This window comes from Chiloscyllium punctatum, chromosome 2 (assembly GCF_047496795.1).
Source record: "Chiloscyllium punctatum isolate Juve2018m chromosome 2, sChiPun1.3, whole genome shotgun sequence".
Taxonomy (NCBI): Eukaryota; Metazoa; Chordata; class Chondrichthyes; order Orectolobiformes; family Hemiscylliidae; genus Chiloscyllium; species Chiloscyllium punctatum.
Genome location: NC_092740.1, coordinates 97822749 through 97847643, shown reverse-complemented (window position 1 = coordinate 97847643; position 24895 = coordinate 97822749). Strand labels below are relative to the sequence as shown.

At 39.5% G+C, this 24895-nt stretch overlaps 1 protein-coding gene across 1 annotated transcript in view; it reads right to left on the bottom strand.

The window, feature by feature from the left end:
• Window positions 1-750: 750 nt before the first annotated feature.
• LOC140486954 (spindle assembly abnormal protein 6 homolog) overlaps window positions 751-24895 on the bottom strand; it is an 88423-nt gene continuing 64278 nt past the window's right edge. Inside the window, exons 10-17 of the mRNA XM_072586214.1 lie at window positions 23692-23781; window positions 19452-19631; window positions 19231-19312; window positions 18481-18614; window positions 15695-15844; window positions 15199-15305; window positions 8158-8264; window positions 751-2224 (exon numbers count right to left, since the gene is read on the bottom strand). Coding sequence (XP_072442315.1) covers window positions 2130-2224; window positions 8158-8264; window positions 15199-15305; window positions 15695-15844; window positions 18481-18614; window positions 19231-19312; window positions 19452-19631; window positions 23692-23781 — 945 coding nt within the window. The 3' untranslated portion in view covers window positions 751-2129. The remainder of the gene's footprint in view (window positions 2225-8157; window positions 8265-15198; window positions 15306-15694; window positions 15845-18480; window positions 18615-19230; window positions 19313-19451; window positions 19632-23691; window positions 23782-24895) is intronic.

Here is a 24895-nt window from a genome sequence, read left to right as displayed (position 1 = left end):
CAATCTTCAATTTCAACTCTTGAGGCAAATGCAAATAAAAATATTAAAATGTAATTGGTGAATGAATTTCAACTAAAACTTACTTATTGCTAAACTAATTAACCTCCCCACAAAAAAATCAGTATAATCAATTAACCTCTCAGTTTTTGGCAGACCTATGTAATACTCCCACACAGCATGTGCAGAAATGTTCCCAGCTTTACTCTGGTTGAGTACAGTCTACAGGAAGCACTCACACCACTCACATCAATGAGTTAAGGCAAGGTATACTTCATTGTTTCAAATTAGTAAGCAAATAAAATTTAAAAAATAAAACATTGGGTCACTAAAATTTGTATCAGTGCTGGAATTCTTAGGGGGAAAAGAATCAGGTAGAATTTACAATTGTACTATCCAGTTGTCCTTTGATTGACAGATTTGAACTTGTTTGCAACACTTTGCATTTTCTCAGATATCATTTTCTGGCACTCATTCTCAATGGAGAATGGTCACTGGATACAATGTCCTGGGGCATTGTTCTTATCTACTGAATCACATTTCCATCAGGAAAGTACATGAAAATACAAGTAAAGCCAGGGATACCAAAAGGCCATTTGTCTTATTATGCATCCCTCAATAAGCGGTCTAATCAGCTATTTGATTTTATTGTAAATAACCTCAATATTTTCTTTCCAATGTTCTCATGTTCCAGCTATAAGATCTTGAGCTAGAAGATCTTAGCAAACTACTTTTCGAAAAGAAGAGTCACAGTTTATTCTGCAAAAGTACATATATTTTATTCCATCAAAATATGTATGCAACACTCCTTTTAAATACAAAATATTTTACAATTTATACATGGACATATATTCAGTACAACAGGTCATAAATTACTAGTTACAGCACAATAGGGAACGTAATGCCAGTACTGTACATCTGATGTGCTTTAAAATCCCTGATACAATTATATTAATCACCTTATTGAAGTGACAGAATTCAGAACCACTTAAGTTGCAACAGTTTGTACCTTCAGGCAATAATTTGATATGGTGTGTTAAATAATGATACTTAATATACTATAGTGCATTTTCACAAAACAAAATGCATTCAAATTGCCTTAATATGCTATCAAATATATTTTGCAGATACAAAAAGTATGTGACTATTGTCCAGTTAATAAGAAAGAACTTGCTCCTCCCCCCTTCTTGTGCTAATCATCAACAATTCTGTAGTCCCTACAGGGCAGACCCATTCCTGTATTGTAATACTGACTGTATATACTGAATTACAGTAAGGTTCCAATAACATGTTTACGGAAAACTGAAATCATTTAGTAGTTGATGGTCTTAAATTTGGATGCCTAAAAAGGCAAACAGTGCACTTCCAACTAGTTTGCTAAGACAGCTGAACATACAAAAACAGCTTTCTCTGTTCAGAATGAACAGATACCATGCATGCGACCCAAGCTCAAATTCTACGTGATGGATAGGTTGAGCAAAACAAAATAAGACGACAAATATGGTGCCAAAAGATTGTTAATGCTGAGAACATAATCAAAAAACAGTGTATTGACTGAAGAAGAAATACTGAGGTTTTTAATCCCCTAAAGGTTTGTGATTGCAGAAACAGTAATTTAATGCAGCACGACATAATCAAGAGTAACTGTTGGGGATGAAGCCTCAGTTTTATTCTCTAATGAAAATCACTTTTCTTCATTTTCATAAAATAGCCAAGATTTATGCTCTGATATACATTGTTTCAAATTGTCTCTATTGAATGATCTATAATTCACACACATCTGTAAGGCACAAAATATAGACTCCTGACTCTATCACATGTACTTTGGTATATTGCTGTTGTATGTGGAAGACCTTCCCTTGATGAATATTATATCTGTATGCAAGGTAATATTCTGAAAATGGCAATAAAGTTTAATCTGGCAGTTTGAATGAGCACCTAGGTTTATGCTAATTGTTACTGTCCAGTTCAGTCACTTCTTACAAAAAAGATAAACAGGTCTAAAATGTATCACTGTACAACTTGCAGTGATATGTTCTAGAGGCCCTTTTTTCTTAAATTAATGGGAAGGAAATTTCTTTCTCCTCTCCTGACTATGGTCCAGGTTGAGACATTTTGTTACTGTTCTTTCTTCATGATGCAGGGAGTCTTGGTTGTTTTCCAGGGAAGTAGGCAGACATCACTGGTGGTGGATTTCCTTGCTTTGGCATTGGTGGACGTGTGGGCACTAAATAAACATCACAAAACAATGAGAGAAAGAAGCCAGAATTATTTCTGTAGGATAAAAATTATTTATTTTCAATCTTGTCCAAAAGATGTTTTATTAAACTTTGGGCAGATCTTTTTTAATCTTAGAGACATACAGTCAGTGCACGGAAACAGACAGTTCAGCCCAACTTGAACATGCCAACCAGGTTTGCTAAGCTGAACTGATCCCATTTGCCTGTATTTGGCCCATATCCTTTGAAACCTTTCCTATGCATGTACCTGTCCAAATATCTTTTAAACATTGTAACTGTACCCATCTCAAACACTTCCTCTGGCAGATCATTCCATAATGCACGAAACAGTTGCCCCTCAGATCCCTTTAAATCTTTCCCTCTCACCTTAAACTTATGACCTTTAATTTTGGATTCCCCTAGCCGAGGAACAAACCATGGCTATTCACTTTATCTATGTCCCTCATGATTTATAGACCTCCAAGGTCACCCCTCAGCCTCCTACAGTCCAGGGGAAAAAAAAAGTCCCAGCCTATCCAGCCACTCCTTATAACTCAAACTTTCCAGTCTCAGTAGCATCCTTGCAAGTCATTTTTGCACCCTTTCCAATTTAATAACATCCTTCCTATAGCAGGATGACCAGAATTGCTCACAGCACTCCAAATGTTGCCATGCCACTCTCTTGTATAGCTGTAAGATGACATCCCAACTTCTGATCTCAACATTCTGACTGATGAAGGCAAGTGTGCCAAATGCCTTCTTAACCACCCAGTCTACCTGTGAGGCCACTTTCAAGGAACTATCTACCTGCACCCCAGGTATCTTTCCAACAACACTCCCCAAGTTCCTACCATCAAATGTGTATGTCCTGCCCTGGTTTATTTTACCAAAATGCAACACAAAGAACAAAGAAAATTTACAGTCCAAGAACAGGTCCCTTTGCCCTCCAAACCTGTGCCAATCCAACTCCACTGTCTAAACCTATCATCCAATTCCTAAGGATCTGTATCCCTCTGTTCCCCACCTGTCCAGACACACCTTAAATGAATCTACCGTGCCTGTCTCTGCTACCTCTGCTGGCAACGTGTTCCAGGCACCTACCACCCTCTGTGTAAAGTACTTTCCACGTGTATCCCCCTTAAACTTTTCACCTCTCGCCTTGAAAGCGTGACCTCTTGTTATTGAATCCTTCACCCTGGGGAAAAAGCTTATCTCTATCCACCCTGTCTATACCCTTCATGATTTTGTAAACCTCAGTCAGGTTTTCCCCCCTCCCACCAATCTCCTTTTTTCTAACGAAAACAATCCTAACCTACGCTACCTCTCTTCATAGCTAGCACCTTCCATTCCAGGCAACATCCTCGTAAACCTTCTCTGCACCCTCTCCAAAGCGTCCACATCCTTTTGGTAATGTGGCGACCAGAACTGTACACAGTATTCTAAATGCAGCCAAACCTATGTCTTGTACAATTTTAATATGACCTGCCAGCTCTTGTACTCAATACCTCGTCGAATGAAGGCATGCATGCCATATGCCTTCTTGACCACTCTATCCACCTCTGCAGCCACAATGGAATTGAACTCCCAGATCTCTCTGCTCATCAACTTTTCCCAAAGCTTCTCCATATACAGTATAATTCACTCGAGAATTAGATCTTCCAAAATGCATCACCTCACATTTGCCCGGACTGAACTCCATCTGCCACTTCTCTGCCCAACTCTCCAGTCTATCTATGTTCTCCTCTATTCTTTGACAGTCCCCTATGCTTTCTACTACTCCACCAATCTTTGTGTCATCTGCAAACTTACTGATCAGACCACCAATGCCCTCTTCCAGATCATTTATGTATATCACAAGTAACAGTGGCTCCAACACTGATCGCTGTGGAACATCACTGGTCACCTTTTTCCATTTCAAGAAACTGCCTTCTGTCTCCTGTTGCTCAACCAGTTCTTTATCCACCTAGCTAGAACACCCTGCACACCATGCGACTTCACTTTCTCCATTAGTTTACCATGAAGAACCTGATCAAATACCTTACTAAATCCATGTATATGACATCTACAGCCCTCCCTTCATCTATCAAGTTGGTCACTTCCTCAAAGAACTCTATTAAGTTGGTGAGGCATAATCTCTCATGCATAAAACCATGTTGCCTATAAGTGATAAGCCCATTCTCTTCCAAATATAAATAGATCCTATCATTCAGTACCTTCTCCAGCAACTTTCCCATCATTGATGTCAAGTTCACTGGTCTGTAGTTACCTGGAATATCCCTACTACCCTTCTTGAACAGGGGGACACAACATTAGCAACTCTCCAGTCCTCCAGCACGTCACCTGTGTTTAAGGATATCCGTTAGGGCCCCAGCTATTTCCTCTCTCGCCTCCCTCAGCAACCTGGGATAGATCCCATCCAGTCCTGGGGGATCTGTCCACCTTAATATCCTTTAGCCTACCTAACATATCCTCCCTCCTTATGTCAACTTGATCCAGAGTAAACAAACTTCTATCTCTAATGTCAACATTCATCATGTCCCTCTCCTCAATGAACACTGATGCAAAGTAATCATGGAGAATCTCACCCATTTTCTCAGGTTCAACACACAACCTTCCTTTCTTATCCTTTAGTGGACCAACCCTTTCTCTAGATATATGAATAAAAGGCCTTGGGATTCTCCTTAATTCTGCCTGCTAGAGTTATTTTATGACACCTTTCAGCTCGCTTGATTCCTTGTTTAAGATTGGTCCTACTCTCCTGATATTCCTCCAAAGCCTGTTCTGTTCTTAGCTGCCTCGACCTTACGTACACTTCCCTTTTCCTCTTGGCTAGTCGCACAATTACTCCTGTCATCCATGGTTCACAAATCTTGCCTTTCTTATCCCTTGTTTTCAAAGGGACATGCCTATCCTGCACTATCTTTGAAAGCCTCCCACATCTCAAATGTGGACTTCCCTTCAAATAGCTGCCCCTAATCCACATTTCCCAGTTCCTGCCGAATTTTGATATTATTGGCCTTGGCCCAGTTTAGTTCTCTTCCCTTAGGGCCACTCTTACCTTTGTTTATGAGTATTCTAAAACTTACACAATTGTGGTCACTATTTCCAAAGAAATCCACCACTGCAACTTCTACCACCTGGCTTGGCTCATTCCCCAACACCAGGACCAATATGGCACCTTTCCTAGTTGGACTATTGACAAATTGCTCTAGAAAACTTTCCTGGATGCTCCTTACAAATTCTGCACCATCCAGACCTCTGACACTGTGTATCCCAGTCAAATGTTGGGAAAATTAAAATCTCCCATCACCACCACCCTGTTATCTCTACATCTTTCCATAATCTGTTTACCTATTTGTTCTTCTACCTCACAGTCTCTGTTGGGAGGCCTGTAATGCAGCCCCACCAATGTAACTGCACCCTTCTTATTTCCCAGCTCTACCCATAAAGCCTCACTGCTCAAGCCCTCCATAGTGTCCTCCTTTAGCACAGCCATGATATCATCCCTGACCAGCATTGCAACTCCACCCCCTCCTTTTACTTCCTTCCCTGTCCTGTCTGAAGCATCTGTATCCTGGAACATTTAGTTGCCAATCATGCCCTTCCTTCAACTAGGTCTCTGTGATCGCAATAACGTCATACCCCCAGGCACCAACCCAAGCCCTAAGTTAGTCTGCCTTACCCACTATTCTCCTTGCATTAAAACATATGCACTTCAGATCACCTGTTCCCTTGCGTTCGTCTGCTCTCTGCCTACTCTTCCCCCTTGGTAATACTAACTTCATGATTCTGTTTGTTATAGTCTCTAGTTTCCACCTCACTGCCTATTAGTCTTCTTCTCTGGTTCCCAGCCCCCTGCCACATTAGGTAACACCCCCCCCCTCCTCCCCCAACAGCAGTAGCAAAAGCTCCCCCAAGGACATTAGTTGCAGTCTGGTTAGGTGTAGACCATCCAATTTGTAATAGTTCCACCTCCCCCAAAACCGATCCCGAAGTCTCTCAAATTTGAACCCCTCCCTCCTACACGATCCTTCAAGCTACATGTTCATCTTGACCATTCTTTCGTTTCTACTCTGGCTAGTACGTGGCACTGGTAGCAATCCTAAGATCACTACCCTTGAGGTCCTCCCTCTTTAACTTCTCTCCTAGCTCCCTGAATTCTGCTTTCAGAGCCTCATCTCATTTTTTACTTATATCATTGGTGCCTATATGCACCACAACAACTGGCTGTTCACTCTCCCCTTTCAGAATGCTCTGCAGCCGATCGGTGACATCTCTGGCCCTTGCATTTATTTGAATTAAACTCCATCTGCCATTCTTCGGCCCACCAGCCCAGTTGATCAAGATCCTGTTATCTTTGGATAACCACTTTCACTGTCCACCGTACCGCCAATTTTACTGTCATCCACAAACATACTAACCATTCTTCCTTTATCCTCATCCAAGTCACATATATAAAGTGACAAACAACAGTGGACCCAGCACCAAACCCTGCAGCACACCACTGGTCACAGGCCTCCAGTCTGAACAACGACTTTCTGCCAACATATCAAGTCAAATTTACTAAACTAGTCTATCATCAACTATCTTCTTGGTCACTTCCTCAAAAAAACGAATCAAATTTGTGATACACAATTCCCCTTGCACAAAGCCATGCTGACTATCTCTAATCAGTCCTTGTCTTTCCAAATGCTTGTAGGTCCTGTCTCTCAGAATCCTCTCCAACAATACACCCACTAGTTACGTTAGGCTCACTGGTCTGTAGTTTCCTGGCAGCCTTTCTTAAATAATGGCACAACAATAGCTACCCTCCAGTCTTTTGGCACCTCACCCATGGCCATTGATGATAGAAATATCTCAGCTCGGGGCCATGCAATTTCTTCCCAAGCTTCCCAGAATGTCCTTGGACACACTTGATCAGGTCCTAAAGATTTATCTACGGTTATACTTGTGTCTTAATCTCAACATGTGATGGAAAAGCTGGCTAGGTAATCAAAAAAACTTTGCTTCTGGAAATCAAAGGATCTATTCTAGAGACACAGCAATTTAAACAGTTAATGATAGATAAAGAGGATCTAATACCAATACTGATAGAATACTAGAAATACTCCGCATTTGTGCAGATTGTTTAGATTTTCTCTATAACATTTTTTCCAAAATTGTTAATGAAATCTTAGCATCACTAACAAAGTCAGCATTTAAATTGCCCCTTAGAAAGCAGTACAGGGGTTCTTGACAGCTGAAGTCAGGTTGTATATGTGCATCCTAAGTGCTGTCATAAAGCAGTTCCAGGATTTTTACTACTAGTGGTGATATTTTACAAGTCAGGATGATACAGGACTTGAAGGAGAATTGCATATTGTGGTGTTCGCACGAACTTGCTGGGTTGGAAGATGCTGTCTAAGGAACTTTCACGAGTTTCACCATCTTGTAGATGGTGTGCCCTAAAACCGCAGTGTGTTACTCACGAAGGGGTGGAGTGCTGATTAAATGGCCTGCTTTGGCCTTGAAGGTGTCACGTTTCATGAGTATTCTAACTGTCCTCATCCTGTTGATTATTTACAAATATTTCTGTTTGTATTTGTAATTTTTAAGCTTTTGCATGCTATTTCCCAATTGCAAGGACGCCAGAATACACATTATTACATTCTGTCCAACTCTGAACACTTAAGAAAGCAAGCCAAAGGTTGGTTACATTGTAATATAAATGTAATGTATGGGTACAATGCCTTCTAATAATTAAACTTTCGCTACATTAAAACAAATTATCCAATAATTTTTGACAAAAAAATACACTCCACAGCCTTTCAAGATTTTTTTCAGCAAAAATTAAAGTAGATACAAATCACATATGAGCATCCCATATGATTGTCTCGACAAGCAGACATTTTAAAAACTTTACTGTACACATACATTTGACCTAGTCCCATTGCTTTATTACCTGTGCTAGATGGACATGACGCCTTCTGTAGTGACACCACTCGAGACAGCACTGGTTTACCAGCTTCTCTCTTTTCTAAATATTTGAGGTCCAAACCAACTGGTTCACTATAGCAAATAAGAAATATTTTTAATTAAACAGCTGGTGGAGTTGTTCAAATCGCAGACAGACAAAATGTTAACATGACATAAAATATTTCAGTTTTTAAGAACTTTATTTTGAAAATTAATATTACATTAATAGATTGGAGGAAATAGTATACTGCTAGGTTACAGACTTTGACTTTTTGAAAATTATACAATTCCAAAACCTAAGTGGGCTAACTAAACACAAACTCTGCTTCCTCTGTTTCAGCCAATTATTTCCCAACAGTGCCAGTTATTTCAGTAAATAAGCTTACAATAGTTTCATTGTACAGAAATTTATAAGGTGCAAAACCCCCAGTGTAAACTCCTCTAAATGTTTTCATATGTTTTATATTAAAAATTACATCAAGTTCTTTAATATTAAATGCTTAATTTATAAAACCAATAAAAAAAATTCTGGAGACCAGTTTGTATAACTAATTTAAAAAATAATGTGCCCAGTCACCTTGAATTCTAGTCTGGCTATATTATTCACAAACATATTCCTTGATTATAACCAGAAGTTCCATTGTAGTCTACAAAGAAGTAAAAACATCAGCAAGAGAATGTCTGATAAGACCCACCATGTCTGCTTACCCATCAAGCCCTTGCTTATTTTTGCAATCCACCTGAAACACAGGAGTAGCTAAGACAATGTTTCTCTCCATTTTTTGTAAATCTGAATTAAATATTGATATACTCTTAAATGTAGTCTAGCATATTTAACACACCTAATTTCCTTCCATTCTTTCAAGATGCTAATTTTCATCACCGTGTACTTCAAGAGTCTATTCCCCATGCAAGAATCTTTGTATATCAATTTTAGAGTTATTTGAGTTGAACCTTATCTCATCATCTGATAAGGTTGCAGTTGCGTTGCTGAATACTGTGACATTAGGTGAAATAACTAAGTGAAGCATGTAGGAATTAATGTTAGGGCAGAGTTAGATTCCTGCAGACATTTTTTGCTAAGAGAAATAGTGTACAGATTGAAATACTATAGTGCACATGTGCAGAACTCTGTATTTCTAGCTTAATTGACCAGCAAAAGAAAATAATTTATTATAAGTCAAACACTATACAATTAGGTACTTCAGATACTTTACCAGCAGAAAGCAAACATAAAACATGAAGCTGAAGTGGTGGAGAATTAACTGCTGAGAGGTTGGTATCCCATCACCAAGTCACCCTTTATTTACATGAACAGAATACATGCACTCTGACCAGCTAATTCAGTACCATTTCCAAGAGTGAGGATGTTGAAACTCCTGTTTATATCCGTCAGCCAGGGCTACCTGATTGGCACAGGTTAACACTCGCAGAGATCTCATACTCTAGGAGATCCACCTTAGCACAAGGCTTTTTATTAGCATTAATGGTAACTACACAAAACAATTCTCATTGGAGACCGGATGGAAGCATTAACATGTACATTCCCAGTACATGTTCTCAGTCTGGCCGAGGTCTTGCACAAACTTAAGGGTTGGCGTCTAGAGAGAATCTTGTTAAAGACAGTTCTGCAATGAATGATACAGCTGTGCACGTATCAACCTTCATGAGAATTGGGTGACCATTTAACCAGACTTTTATTTTGATTGGTTCTGGTTTGGATGTTGCTAAGCAATTTAACTGTTCCAAATCAGATATAGATTAACTTTCCAGGGTGTGCACTCTCCTGGATACTAGCCTATGAGTTTACTTTAGATTCCCTACAGTGTGGAAACAGGCCCTTCGGCCCAACAACTCCACACCGACCCTCGGAAGAGCAACCCACCCAGACTCATTCCCCTACATTTACCCCTTCACCTAACACTACAGGCAATTTAGCATGGCCAATTCACCTAACCTGCACATCTTTGGACTGTGGGAGGAAACCAGAGCAACCAGAGGAAACCCACACAGACACGAGGAGAATGTGCAAACTTCACACAGACAGTTGCCAGAGGCTGGAATTGAACCCGTGACCCTGGTGCTGTGAGGCAGCAGTACTAGCCACTAAGCCACCGTGCCAGTGAACGTAGGCGTTGTAGGACTCCTTTGCTATCTCAAGTCTACATACCGGCAACAACTACAATGGCTGGCTGGCCTGGATCCTGAAGAACATTTTAGCCATTTGGCTGAGGCTCAGCTTTGTTTTGGGGTGCAGAAGGGGTTAAAATAAGACAAAGACAATTTAAACAAAACAGACTGGTTCAAAATAAGTTACGTGTGGAACAGCACTGACCACAATTTGTTCCATATAAAAGCTAGGTGTTGAGCAGTTAGACATGTAGCAAACCACAACTTGCTCCATTTTAACCAAACAGGAAGTTGTGAACCACATTCAACTTATGTGGTGGGAGTCCAAGGCAAATGACCACATAAGTGAGACATAACCAAAGTGGAATACGATTGATCTATTGTGTTACCAAGGCTTTAAAATCAATATGTAATTGGTCAATAAGAAACCACCAAGATATGATTGACGCGGAGTTGTGTATTAATACATTATTGCAACCATTGAAAGGCAGATTCTCTGAGCAAAGACGACTGTTGTCCCTTTAAGGTTAAGTCCCTTGCAATGCAAGTAATAAAGGTGCTGTGTAACAATAATACTATCATCTGACTAAATGTTCCCTCGTTAGGGGTTCTGCTGTGGGTCCCTCTGCTCAGGGTATGTCCTGTGTGATGCTCCGCGACTGCTTGTACTCAAGTGGTGTTCCCCAAGCTCAACTGGACAGGTGAGGTTGTCCACTTCCATTAGGATGCCTTGTAACACTCATGCTCCACTTGCTGTGTTTTCTAATGACAAAGCCAGTTGTAGTGCCTGTTTGAAGTCCAATGAGCTTCAGCTAGTAAGCACTTTTGCATATTTACGTCATTAACCCTGCATACCAAATGGTGTCTCAGCATCTCATTCAGCGTTAACCCAAAATCACGTCTCTGCCAGTCATCTTAACATTGTTGAAACTTCCAATACAGATTCCTATGGTTCTTAATAAAATAAACAAATAGCATCTCAGAGATGGAGGCGGTTTGTGGTCATAATATTCCTTAACTAAATAGTCAGCTCTTGAAAGATTTTAGCATCTGATGCTTCAGGGAAAATTAGGCTCCTAATAACAAAATGCTGCAGGTCCACAAGCAGTCAGAAGAATCACTCATTGCTTTTCCTCTACCCCAAAATCACTTGCCTGGAAAACATAACACATTCTATCCACATACTGGGTCCAGCCTTCGACAGCAGGATCGAATGAGTCAAACTTTTCAAACAAAGGCATGATGCCGAAAATGCTTACCCCAACTGAAACACAACTGTTGCAAGTGAAATCTCTTCAGGAACACATTGTTTTCTCTTATCACCACTAAAATAACTGCATAGAGGCCACCATCTGGTCACAAAGTCACCCCTACTTTTTCACAAACACCGCACATGGAATCTGACACAGCTAGCTCAGTGCCAGTCCCTAGAATGAGGAGACTCTCTCAGACTCCTGTTTATCTGTCAGCTAGGGCTCCCTGATTAGCCCAGATTAACTCCTCCAATCAGGGATCTCATATTCTACAAGATCCACCTGGTCAATCCCATTCCAATCACTACTGTGCACAGTCCTAAGTGCCTTAATTCATAAATAAAATAATTTTAAAAATAAAACAAATTTTAAAAACTACATAAATGCAATTACTGTAAAGTTAAACACCTGCAGTTTTAATTGAGCAAGCTCCATCTAATGACAGAAGGAGGTAAAACTAATTGCACCAATCAATTTCTGTCACTAGGTTGAGGGCAGGACATCAGTACAAATTCAGAAAAGCAGCCTGAAGAGAAACCGTACCAGACACTTTAAACGTAACTACGGAGGGTAGGAACAGGATTAAGGGAAGGGGATGGATGCGTATGAACTAGGCAGCGGCAGGAACTGAAGGAAATCCAGGGGGCTGACGAGAGATAGATATATTGTGATTACTTAATTGATGACGTTAAAGACTATAAATGGGGATTTATTGTACAGTACATGCATTATATGGTAATAGTCACTAGATAGTGCCACATTAGGGGCACACGGTGGCACAGTGGTTAGCACTGCTGCTAGCACTGCTGCCTCACAGTAGACCCGGGTTCAATTCTAATCATTCCAGCACTGCTGAAGCCAAATAAGAGTGAGGTACACTGTTAAAACTATGTGCAGCTTATTCAGTGCAAACCAGAATTTGAATCATGGCCTATCTGTTCAATATCACACAGAATTATACACTTTAAAGTATACAAGATTGTAAAATATCTGAATTCTCTTATTTTTAACAGGAGAATTCAGCAGTATCACACAAACTTACTATCAATGAACTTGCAGCTCAATGTTAAAACATAAATGTAACTATACCAGCATGCTCTACCTAGATTAGTGTACAAACAGGCTTCTTTCAAGGCTCCTACACACCTACAAATGACTCAAGTTAATTCTGGAGGTCAGCCAAATTGATCAGCATTACCACCTAGCAACAGTCTTAGCTAGGTAAATATATTGTCCTGAATTTGAGCAATCCGAACATTTACAGAAAAACCAGTTTTATCCAACAAAAGTTCTAAAGGTCAAAGCTATTTAGGAATGCTACGGTTATGGTGAAATGGCTTCAAAACAAAAATAGAATAGTTCTTAGTTACAAAAATACTGTCAGAATAAAATGATGAAACAAAAACTCAAAAGACAAAAACCACTCCCCCTTCACATATCCATTTCTACTTTTTTCTAATCACTGGATTTTGCTTGTTTTTTTTCTTGTTTTCTTCCCTCTACTTTCTTCCGGTTAATTTGCACCTTTTTGTGTTCCTCCCATTCCATGCGTCTTTATTCCTCTCCCCTTTGCTTTACTTTCCATCTCAAGTTCTTAAACTCCTCATTCCTTTTCAATTGTGTGTTAGAGTGGGTGGGATAACTGAGATGGGAGGAAAACACCAACCGAAGCATCCAAAAAATGTGATTAAAGAAAGTAAGAGCTACTGACCAAATGCAGCTAATGAAGCTCAAAATGTATTTCACATGGAGATAATTGGGACTTATTCAAAGCTGTATTTGTGGCCAAGGCAACTGCTAGTTGAAGCATCATGTGAACGTGTGTAATTAGGAATCTGGCTTTTAAACTTACATCCAGCAGCAACACACTGTGTTTTAAATACAAATACAGGGCAAAGTGAAAATATTTGGGAGATGACCTTGAATGTTGCCTTTAAAATACAGCATTTGGAATTATGCCCCATTCTTTCTCCCTGTGCTTTAATAGAATTTACTTTAAACCTTGTATTTACTGTCAGTTGCCTAACTAATTTCCCTTAAGAAGCTAGATTTTTCAACCTGGACCCATATACATAATCTCACCATGTTTCTTCTAAGTTTCCTGGCAGAAGTCTGTTCAACTTTTCAGATAATGGCCTTGAGATACAGCAAAGACAACTTATGGGTTTGACAGGGTTTAAAAGAACATTCAAATGCATCAAAGGTTACAACTAATGGCATTCTGTTATAACCAGTGTTTCGTCAATGCAAATTCACTGTGATGTCATTGACAAATTGGGGACACTGCTTCTATAGTGCAAACTTTTAAAATATGTGTTGGCTGTAATGCAATTACAGTACCAACACTTAAAGCGCTGTTTGTAAAGAGTGATTTTTCTATAATGTGGGATTGCATAAGAACGCAACCGTTGCATTGTAGAAGAACTGACTATACAAAACTCAGAACAGTACAAGAGGAGAAAGTGAGGACTGCAGATGCTGGAGATCAGAGCTGAAAATATGTTGCTGGAAAAGCGCTGGATAAGCCCTTATGCCCGAAACGTCGATTCTCCTGTTCCTTGGATGCTGCCTGACCTGCTGCGCTTTTCCAGCAATACATTTTCAGCTCAGAACAGTACAAGCCCAGGAACAGGCCTTTTGGCCCACCCAATGTCACAGGTATAACAGTGAATGTGTAGGTAGATCACATTGGGCATGTATAACATTAGTGTAATGAGCGTAAGTGCTCTATCCTGAAATTGAGTTCTGACAGATTTATGCTTTCAAAGAGATAACATCATCAGGGATTTGCTGCTTATAAAGCCTTGCCCACAGTTCTTTGCACAATGGGTTTTCTCACCTGTGTGGGGAAAGGAGGACTGGGTAATTGTTTAACAGCAATTTGAAGGAAGGGAGGATTGTTGAATAGAGCAGCTGTTTGAACAGTCTTTAAGTAGATTTGGGGAAAAAACTGAGGCAGAAGGGGGCAACAGTTTACTCCAAATTGAGACAGAGAAAAACAATTTCTGCCAATACAAAGCAACTCACTTTCAAGTTAAAAAAGAAACCTCAGCTGTTTTGCACTGTGGCTGTTATTAATCTCTGCTGTCATCACGCATCTCTGTATTTAAGAATTGGAGTTTATGCTATTTACTGTTCCAGTACTTTAAATACTAGATTTCAATATAATCAATTTATGCTTTTTTTGAGAATTTGTAAATTTATAGTTGGTAATTAGAATGATAATATCTAATGGCGGCACGATGGCACAGTGGTTAGCACTGCTGCCTCACAGCGCCAGAGACCCGGGTTCAGTTCCCGCCTCAGGCAACTGTGTGTGTGGAATTTGCACATTCTCCCCGTGGCTGCGTGGGTTTCCTCCGGGTGCTCCAGTTTCCTCCCACAGTCCAAAAACAGTGAATTGGCCATGCTAAATTGCCCCTAGTGTTAGGTGCAAGGGTAAATGTAGGGGAATGGGTCTGGGTGGGTGCGCTTCGGCGGATCGGTGTAGACTTGTTGGGCCGAAGGGCCTGTTTCCACACTGTAAGTAATCTAAAAAAAAGAGTACGCAACAGGAACTACTTAATATTCATCGTGGCATTAGAAAATCACATAAAATGCATTAATTCTGCTACATTTTTATGGGTGCTCCAATTAATCCATACCTTTTAGAAGACACAGGCATTAGAGTTGGTGTCGAAGCTGAAGGGCCTGATTTAGATTCCATTGCAGGAATGCTGCCAGGATTTAGCTGCAAAGGGCTGAAGTGCACCTAAGTGAATATTGCAAAATTCTCTTGTTATACATCAAGTTTTTCTGAAGAAAGTTACATTGGTGTATTATTTCAATATCAATAAACAATAACCCCATGCACAGGCATCTAGTAAATCACTTCAAACACGCAGATATAACGACTATTAAAAATAGACAAAGCATATTTTAAATTTAACTGTGCTAACATTACAATACCCCATCTGGTAAGTAGCATAACAGTTTACATGGTTTAAAACTGATTTACATCAAACAGCCTGAATTTATATGTGCAAATTACTTTAAAAACTATATTTTGTTTAGACACTTAAAATGTAGTAAATTCCAAAATATTTAACTTTGCTCAAAATGATAGAAAACTACAAATAGTATATTTTAAACCAAGCCTGCCTGAAGACCATGTCGTGGTGCACCAGGCTTCAGGGGTGGAGTATTCATTCGTAAAGTGGAAACAAAGTTCTTTGAGTAAATATCCATAGGCAAAGCAGAAGAGACAGACTGTGGCATCAAGGTAGAAAAAGGAGGGTGCAACACTGATTGCTGGAAAAGGAAATGCAAAAGTGAAGTATTAGTATTTATGAACCTTTAGTTTAAAGGTCAGCATCAATTACATTAACTTGCAGCAACAAGACACTTCACACATCCCACTGTTCACTGCTGTATAATAGCAACTAATGCAGAAAACCAAAGAAAATTTTAAACCATCATCTTTTTTGTTCTGTGCCACGCAGCCTTTCCTGTATCTGCAAGCCTTCCTACAGAATTATACAAACCCCACAGTGTAGATGTAGGCCACTTAGCCCATTATAAGTCCATAATGACCTCTCCGAACAGCATCCTTCCCCTTACACTATCCCTGTGGCCCTGCATTTCCCATGGCTAATCCACCTACCCTGTACATTTCTGAAACAATGTGCAATTTAGCATGGTCAATTCACCTAACTCGCACTTCTTTCTACTGCGGGAAGAATCCAGAGTGCCCAGAGGAGATCCATTCAGAGATGGGAGAATGTGCAAACTCCCCAAGGGTGGAATCAAACCCAAAGATGTGCAGGTCAGATGGGCAGGCCATGCTAAGTTGCCCATAATGTTCAAGGATGTGCAGGCTAAATGGGTTAGCAATGGAAGTGCAGGGTTACAGGAACAGGATTGGGGGATGGGTCCGGGTGGGATGTTCTTCGGAGGGGTTGGTGTGAACTCAATGGTCCAAATGGTCTGCTTCCATGCTGTAGGGGATTCCATCATTCACCGTACAGTCTACTGATAGCAAACAAACTGGACACATTAGTCAGTTTTTACAAGTTATTCATTCATGAGATGCTGGCATCACTAGCTCAGCTAGCACTTATTGCCCATCCTTAACTGCGCAGAGGGCAGTTCAGAGTCAACCACATTGCTGTGAGACTGGAGTCACATATAGGCTACACAGGGAAGGATGGCAGATTTCCTTCCCTAAAGAACATTAATGAACAGATGGGTTTTACCTGACAATTGGCAATGGTTTCATGGCGATCAGCAGACTCTTATTTCCATATTATTATTGAATTCAAAATTCTACCATCTGCCATGCAGGATTCAATCCCAGAACCTGAGTCTCAGGATTAATAGTCCAGTAATAATACCAGCAGGCCAACGCCTATCCTACTGTTAATGTGCTGTCAAGCCCAATATTTAAATTTCCTAGATACTCCATTGGCAGATCCACCTTTTGGAAATATCACTACCAAATAAAAGGATGAACAGTCATACAGAGTAGAAGAGGCCCTTTAGCCCATCAAGACTACACAGTCACAAATGTACTGCTACCTACACTCATCCCACTTTCCCACACTGGCCCATTGACTTGAAAGCTATGACACTTCAAGTGCTCGTCCAAGTATTTTTTTAAAAGTTTCGGTTTCCGGCCTCAACTGCCCTCTCTTTCATTTTAAAATTACATCTCTTTGATATTGATCCCTCAACTAAGAGGAATAGCTGCTTTCCATTCATGCTGTCCTTGCCCCTCATAATCTTTTACACTTCTATCAGGTTTCCCCTCAACCTTCACTGCTCCAACGAAAATAACCTAAGCTTTCCAGTCTCTCTTCATTGTTGGAATGCTCCAACCCAGGCAACATCCCAGTGAATCTTCTATGCACAATTTTCCTCTAGTCTGGTGTCAATCCCTATATTTGAAATAGCACACAGTACTGCAGTTGTTGCCTAACCAAAGTTCTGTACAGCTTCTGTACAATGAATGAAGGCGAGTGTCCCATATGCTTTCTTAACCACTGTATTAAGTTGTCCTGCCCCAGTAAGGGACCTTTGGACGAGCACCTCAAGATCCCTGTTCCTTCAAACTTCCCCGTGTCCTGCCATTCATTAAGTACTCCTTGTTCCTTCTTCCAAAGAATATCACCTCACATTTATCATGGTTAAGTGCCATCTACCACTAATCAAGCTGTTTCTATCCTCCTGTAATTTAACACTTTCCTTCTCAGTGTCAACTACCCGGTCAATCTTGGCATCATCTGCAAAGTTACTTTTCATCTGCCCCACATTCTCATCTATATCATTTCAATATCACAAACAATAATGGACCCAACAATGATCCCGGTGATACACCACTACACATTAGGCTCCAGTCCTACAAACAGTCTTCTACCACCACCCTCAGAATCTGAGTCAATTTTGGATCCAACTTGTCAAGTTATCCCAGATCACATGAGCTTTTTTAGTTTCTTTGTCAGTTTTTCATGCAGATCTTATCAAAGGTCTTGCTGAAATCCATATAAACTGTAGAAACTTCCTCAAAGAATGCAACAAGATTTAATTAGCATGATCTCCCTCTAACAAAGCCATGCTACTATCCCTGATCAAATGTCAGTCCTGGCATTCTCTCCTGTGCAGTCAATGAATGAATATTTCACTAAGAGGTGGAGTTCACTGAATCAAATAAATATTTTCCTAGTGGTTTGAATTAAAAATCTTGCATTGCACAGTCTCAAGCTGAACAGCAAGAGACATTAACATCCCATTGAAATGCAGGTGAAGTAAAGCATACTAACATTTCAATCAATTTTTTTTTAAAAATACTGTTCTTTATTACTTTGAGTAACCTTTGTTACTCATTTTCCATACACACACTTGAAAGCGTAAAAGTAACTGTTCCTGGACACTGTTAATGGTTCACTTACCAGACTATTCTGCATACCCCCAGGTCTGGACAAATTGCTGTTAGATATCGTTGTTGATGGATCAAATGAGACTGGAGTTTCTTGCAGCGCTGCTAATTTATTTTCATTCAGTTGTTTATTCAACCAGGATATTACTGGGAAATATAAATAACAGCATATCATATTATACTTGTTCCAAGTTAAATAATGGAGGTTGTTCCTTCCCTCACCCAATGAAAAAGTAAAAGTTATAAGAATATATTTGATTAAGAAAAGTTTAGTTTTGAAATGCTCTTTTCATCATTTCATTTTTCATTAATTGCTGGTGACCGCAAATTATTAGTGCAACTGATCTGAAAAAAAGTTATCCAGGTGAATTTCTATCCATATTGCCTAACATGGTCATTATTGAAATAAGCTCTGCTATATTTCCATGCCAGCAAATTCCTATATAGTTTATCTATCATTTTAGTTTGTTTTCCTTCAGTGGTAACAGTTTTTGCACATATGTTTTAGTGAAGGCAACATAATTATTGAATGTTAACCCACTAGTCTTGTAATGTGAAGGCATCTCATGTGTTTGTAGGGTGCAGCTTCACAAAACTGATCACAAAGATAATTTCTAGACACATACAAAAACCTCAGCTCCTTCACAAAATTTCTTGTCAATTTCCTAATGCTTTTTAATGAGGTTCAGTATTACATTTGCCTGATAATGCTGTTGTGAGGTGTAATAGAACATTATACTTAATATGTGTTTCAAGCACTAACCATTTTCATTTGTCTTTAGAAGCTGCTTGCTTTCTTCAAGTTTTTCAACAGCAGTATCAAGCTGCTCTTGTAATTTACAAACCTAAGAGAATTTTTGACAAAAGCATGAGATTTTTTTTTAAGAAAGAAAAATCATTTTCAAATAAACTCTTATTCTCTTTTTATAGATCTTCTAAACTCTGTTATTACAATGCAGCTGATGAAGAATTGTAAGTCAATACCTCTCCTTCCTTTTGTCTTAGAGACTGTTGAACTTCTTTTAGTTGTTGCTGCTCTTCCTGCAGCATTTGGGTCTTTTCTCCTATAACTTTTTCTTGCTGCATTGTAACAGTATTTTTCAGTCTAATTTTTTCCATCAATTTTTTCATGTCTCCCTGCAGTTTTTTGATGATTTCATTAGCCTACATCAAAACAACATCACATGTTAATTATGTTCCAATAATCTAATAAGGTCAAAATGAATTATAATAAAAGTTAAAGGAGCAGTTAGTCTTAGTAAAGGCAAGTAGCAAAGATGTGCATTTTTAATAAGTTGAACTTACAACCATTTTGTATTATTTTTAACATGTGTCAAAAAATACCTTAGGGTCCTGCAAAGAATATTAGCACTCCAATTTTAGTCTACAGACCAGGTTGAGGTGCCTTGGGTATTGGATAAGGGCTGGATTTGAAACCAGATTTGCACCTGCTCATTTTCTGATTTTTTTTCTTTATGTAGGGGATGACCTTAAGGATCAGCCATGAATTTATTAATACTGCAGGCTTGAGGGACACATGGCCTAATTTTGCACTTTTTTGTATTCCTAAGCTAGTCAAGAAGCATACCTTGCCAAAGTGCAAAAATGCAACATTACACAGTGCAGGTGCCATTTTAATAAGAAGTAAAAGGGCTTGAAGGTACCATATTTCATCACTAAAACATTTAATAAACACTATAATCTCAGCAGCTCTAAATCCACAAAAACGCAGATTAAATGAAATCAACAGATGGTCTATCTTTATTCTGATTTTAATACGATAGATAGGTTCCAGCCAATTACCATGATAATGCTGTATACCTTGGAAAACCAATAGAAAATGTACTATGGCCTATTTCTCTCATTTTGCATCCCAGTCAGTTTACAGCTGCTGGATCTGTACAGCTGTCAGGAAAGCTACCAATTTATTGCTAAAACTAGGCACCAATCACATTAATCAGAAGAGAATGCAATTTCCCAGTTTTCAGTGCCTGGTTAGAAAATAAGTTTTTCAAAGACCCAACTGGTAGACTTTTGGTCACTAAGAGAATTATAGGATGTGGAACAGGACAAGAAAGCAGAGTCGATTTAAGAACTTCATTCATGATCCTATTAAGTCAATAGATGCTTCAAGAATCAAAATGCCTGCAACCTGCACTTATTTTCTTGTGCTGTTCTTATACAGTTACAGAGTCATAGAGATGTACAGCACAGAAACAGACCCTTCGGTCCAACTCATCCATGCTGACCAGATATCTCAACTCAATCTAATCCCACCTGCCAGCACCCGACCCATATCCCTCCAAACCCTTCGTATTCATATACCCATCCAGATGCCTTTTAAATGTTGCAATTGTACCAGCCTCCACCACTCCCTATGGCAGCTCATTCCATACACATACTACCCTCTGTGAGAAAATGTTGCACCTTGGGTCTCTCATATATCTTTCCCCACTCACCTTAAACCTCTAGTTCTAGACTCCGCCACCGCAGGAAAAATACCTTGTCTATTTACCCTATCCATGCCTCTCATGATTTCATAAACTTCCATAAGGCCACCCCTCAGTCTCCGATGCTCCAGTGAAAACAGCCCTAACTTATTCAACCTCTCCCTATAGCTCAAATCCAACCCTGGCAACATCCTTGTAAATCTTTTCTGAACCCTTTCAAGCTTCACAACATCCTTCCGATAAGGAGGAGACCAAAGCTGCGCGCAATATTCCATAAGAGCCTAACCAATGTCCTGTACAGCTGCAACATGACCTCCTAACTCATGTACTCAAAACTCTGATCAAAAAGGAAAGCATACCAAATGCCTTCTTCATTATCCTATCTGCCTATGACACTACGTTTTAGGAGCTATGAACCTGCATTCCAAGGTCTCTTTGTTCAGCAACACTTTCTAGGCCCTTACCATTAAGTGTATAAGTCCTGCTAAGATTTGCTTTCTCAAAATGCAGCACCTCGCATTTATCTAAATTAAACTCCACCTGCCAGTCCTCAGCCCATTGGCCCATCTGATCAAGATCCTGTTGCAATCTGAGGCAACCTTTTTCGCTATTCACTACACTTCCAATTTTGGTGTCATCTGCAAACTATATCTCGTATGCTCACATCTAAATTGTTTTTACAAATAATGAAAAGTAGTGGACCCAGCACCAATCCTTCTGGAACTCCACTCGTCACAGGCCTTCAGTCTGAATAACAACCTTCCTCCACCACCATCTGTCTTCTACCTTTGAGCCAGTTCTGTATCCAAATGGCTCGATCTCACTGTATTCCATGAGATCTAAGAGTGCTAACTAGTCTCCCATCTGGGACCTTGTCAAACACCTTACTGCAGTTCATATAGATCACATCTACCGCTCTGCCCTCACCAATCCTCTTTGTTACTTCTTCAAAAACCTCAATCAAGTTTGTGAGACATGATTTCCCACGCACAAAGCCATGTTGACTATCCCTAATCAGTCCTTGCCTATCCAAATACATGTACATCCTGTCCCTCAAGATTTCCTCCAACAACTTGCGCACAACTGAATCAGGCTCACTGGTGTATAGTTCCCTGGCTTGTCCTTACCACCCTTCTTAAACAGTGGCACCATGTTAGCCAATCTCCAGTCTTCCGGTACCTCACCTATGACGATCAATGATACAAATATCTCAGAAAGAGGCCCAGCAATCACTTCCCGAACTTCCCACAGAGTTCTCGGGTACACCTGATCAGGTGCTGGGGATTTATCCACTTTTATGCATTTCAAGACATCCAGCACTTCCTCCTCTGTAATGTAGACATTTTTCAAGATATCATCATCTATATCCCTACATTCTCTATCTTCCATGTCCTTTTCCACAATAAACTGATGCAAAATACTCGTTTAGTATCTCCCCATCTCCTGCAACTATACACAAAGGCCACCTTGCTAATCTTTGAGGGGTCCTATTATCTCCTTTTGTCCTAAGTGTATTTGTAAAAACCCTTTGGATTCTCCTTTACCCTATTTGCCAAAGCTGTCTTATGTCCCCTTTTTGCCCTCCTGATTTCCCTCTTAAGTATATTCCTACTGCCTTTATACTCTAAGGATTCACTCGATCTCTCCTGTCTGTACCTGACATATGCTTCCTTCTTTTTCTTAACCAAACCCTCAATTTCTTTATTCATCCAGCATTCCATGTGCCTACTAGCCTTTCAGTTTGTAACAGGAATATACTGTCTCTGGACTCTCATTATTTCATTTCTGAAAGCTTCCCAAATTCCAGCCATCCCTTTATCTGTGAACATCTGCCCCCAATCAGCTTTTGGGAGGTCTTGCCTAATACCGTCAAAATTGAGAATTTCAACTTTTAGATCTGGTCTATCCTTTTCCATCACTATTTTAAAACTAATAGAATTATGGTCGCTGGCCCCAAATGCTCCCTCACTGACACTTCAGTCACCTGCCCTACCTTATTTCCCAAGAGCCAGTCAAGATTTGCACCTTCTCTAGTAGGTACATCCACATACTGAATCAGAAAATGTTCTTGTACACTCTTGACAAATTCCTTGACTACTAAACCTTTAACACTATTGCAGTCCCAGTCTATGTTTGGAAAGTTAAAATCCCCTACCATAACCATCCTATTATTCTTAGATAACAGATCTCCTTACAAATTAGATTAGATTAGATTACTTACAGTGTGGAGCCTTTGGCCCAACAAGGTTCTCAATGTCCACTGACTATTAGGGGGTCTATAATACTTGAGTATTTAGAGGATTTGAGTAATTTTACAATCAATGCAAAATGATAATCCAGAGTTAACAGAATGCATTATTTAAGGGAAGTACAATTAAATAATGCAAAACTAACATTTTAAAGCTACTTTTGAATCAATGTTTCTTGCCCCATTCTTACCTCGTCATGGTGTTTTCCACCAACAGCCTAGCCATGATACTACTTTGGTACTCTGAGGAGATAATCTTCCTGCCCTGCCCAAAATTTTGAAACTAACAAGAAATCAACTAGAACTTCTCAAAATATGAACAAATTAAAAGAAAATAACTCAGCAGATCTCTGTGTGTGGAGACAGAAACAGAATGAATATTTCAAGTCCAATCTGACCCTCCTTTGGAAGTGAAGAGAAACTGAAATTTACTTATGACCAAAAACATTTAATTCATCCAAAGGTAGATTTAAGGCAAGTATAGCAAGCCAGATCAGAAATGCTAGCAAAAAGTCTCAAAGATTACCTTTAATAATTCTTCTGAAAGAGACTTCACAGTAGCTTCTAACTTTCCCATCTGTTGTTGTTTTTGTTCCAGACTTTCTTCCAGATTTTTCTGCAAATGAATGGTGAGTCACTTATATTAATTACTCCAGTGGCATCTTGGAAAGTCTCCCATTCTATTCTGTTCTTAAAAAGTTTTTTTGAGGATAGTGATGGGAGAAATAATAGCAGAGTGGAACTGTCATTGCACTAGAAAACCAATCACCCAGGTTGATACAAGTTAAACAAATTAATCAATTCAATTGACTGATTTTCTAAACAAAAAGGAATTAAAAGTTAGTTCTAGTAATGGTGCCAAGGCTACCCCTCCTGGATCTGTTTTCAAAAGGAAAGATATCTAGTCGGCATGGACAGGTTGGACCAAACAATCTGTTTCTGCCCTGTACATCTCTGTGACTCCATCTATGTCTCATGCAGACAGCTAGAACGTGTACATAAAAGAAACACCACTATGCCCAGCTTTTCCGTTTGGCATTAGAATTTGCAAAAAGTGTGTGTAAGCATTTATCATTCCAGTATTTCTTTCCCACTAAAAGAAATTGTTTCGGTAACTAAATACAGCATTTTCCTTGACATATATTTAGCTTCATTTACTCATGATAAAACACAAAATGGCTTTATGACCTAACTTTTGAAAAATACCAAAACAAATCAATGATTTTTTTCATTTCTAAGTTATTTAATAATTCATGAGTGAGAAAGTATCTGGACCACTTTTATTCTCCACCATTCTGGAGTAAGTGATTCCTCTCCTTTCCTGTAGACATTGAATCCTTTCTGGGATGTGGTTTAACAGATAAGGCCTTTCCAGCATAACTCACCCAAGTGACTATTTCCTCCTGTTCATGTGTGAATCTTAACAGTGAATAACAGCAGGCTATTCAACTGTCGGAGACAATACAAAGAGGAACCTCACCCTGTCTTCATGTACCCTAATTTTTATGCTGGAATTGCTAGAGTATAAACATGAACAAAAATCTTAATTGGTGTCTATATTCCTAGTCCCTGGATGCTGAAGCAATTATAGCACTCTAATGCCATTGTAGGTGACAATGTGTAACCTAAAATAATAAATGAAACTATTGGAGAAGCTCAGCAGGTCTGGCAGTATCTGCCCAAAGAGACATTGGAATCAAAAGGCTCTATGAAAATGAAGGGGGCTGGAA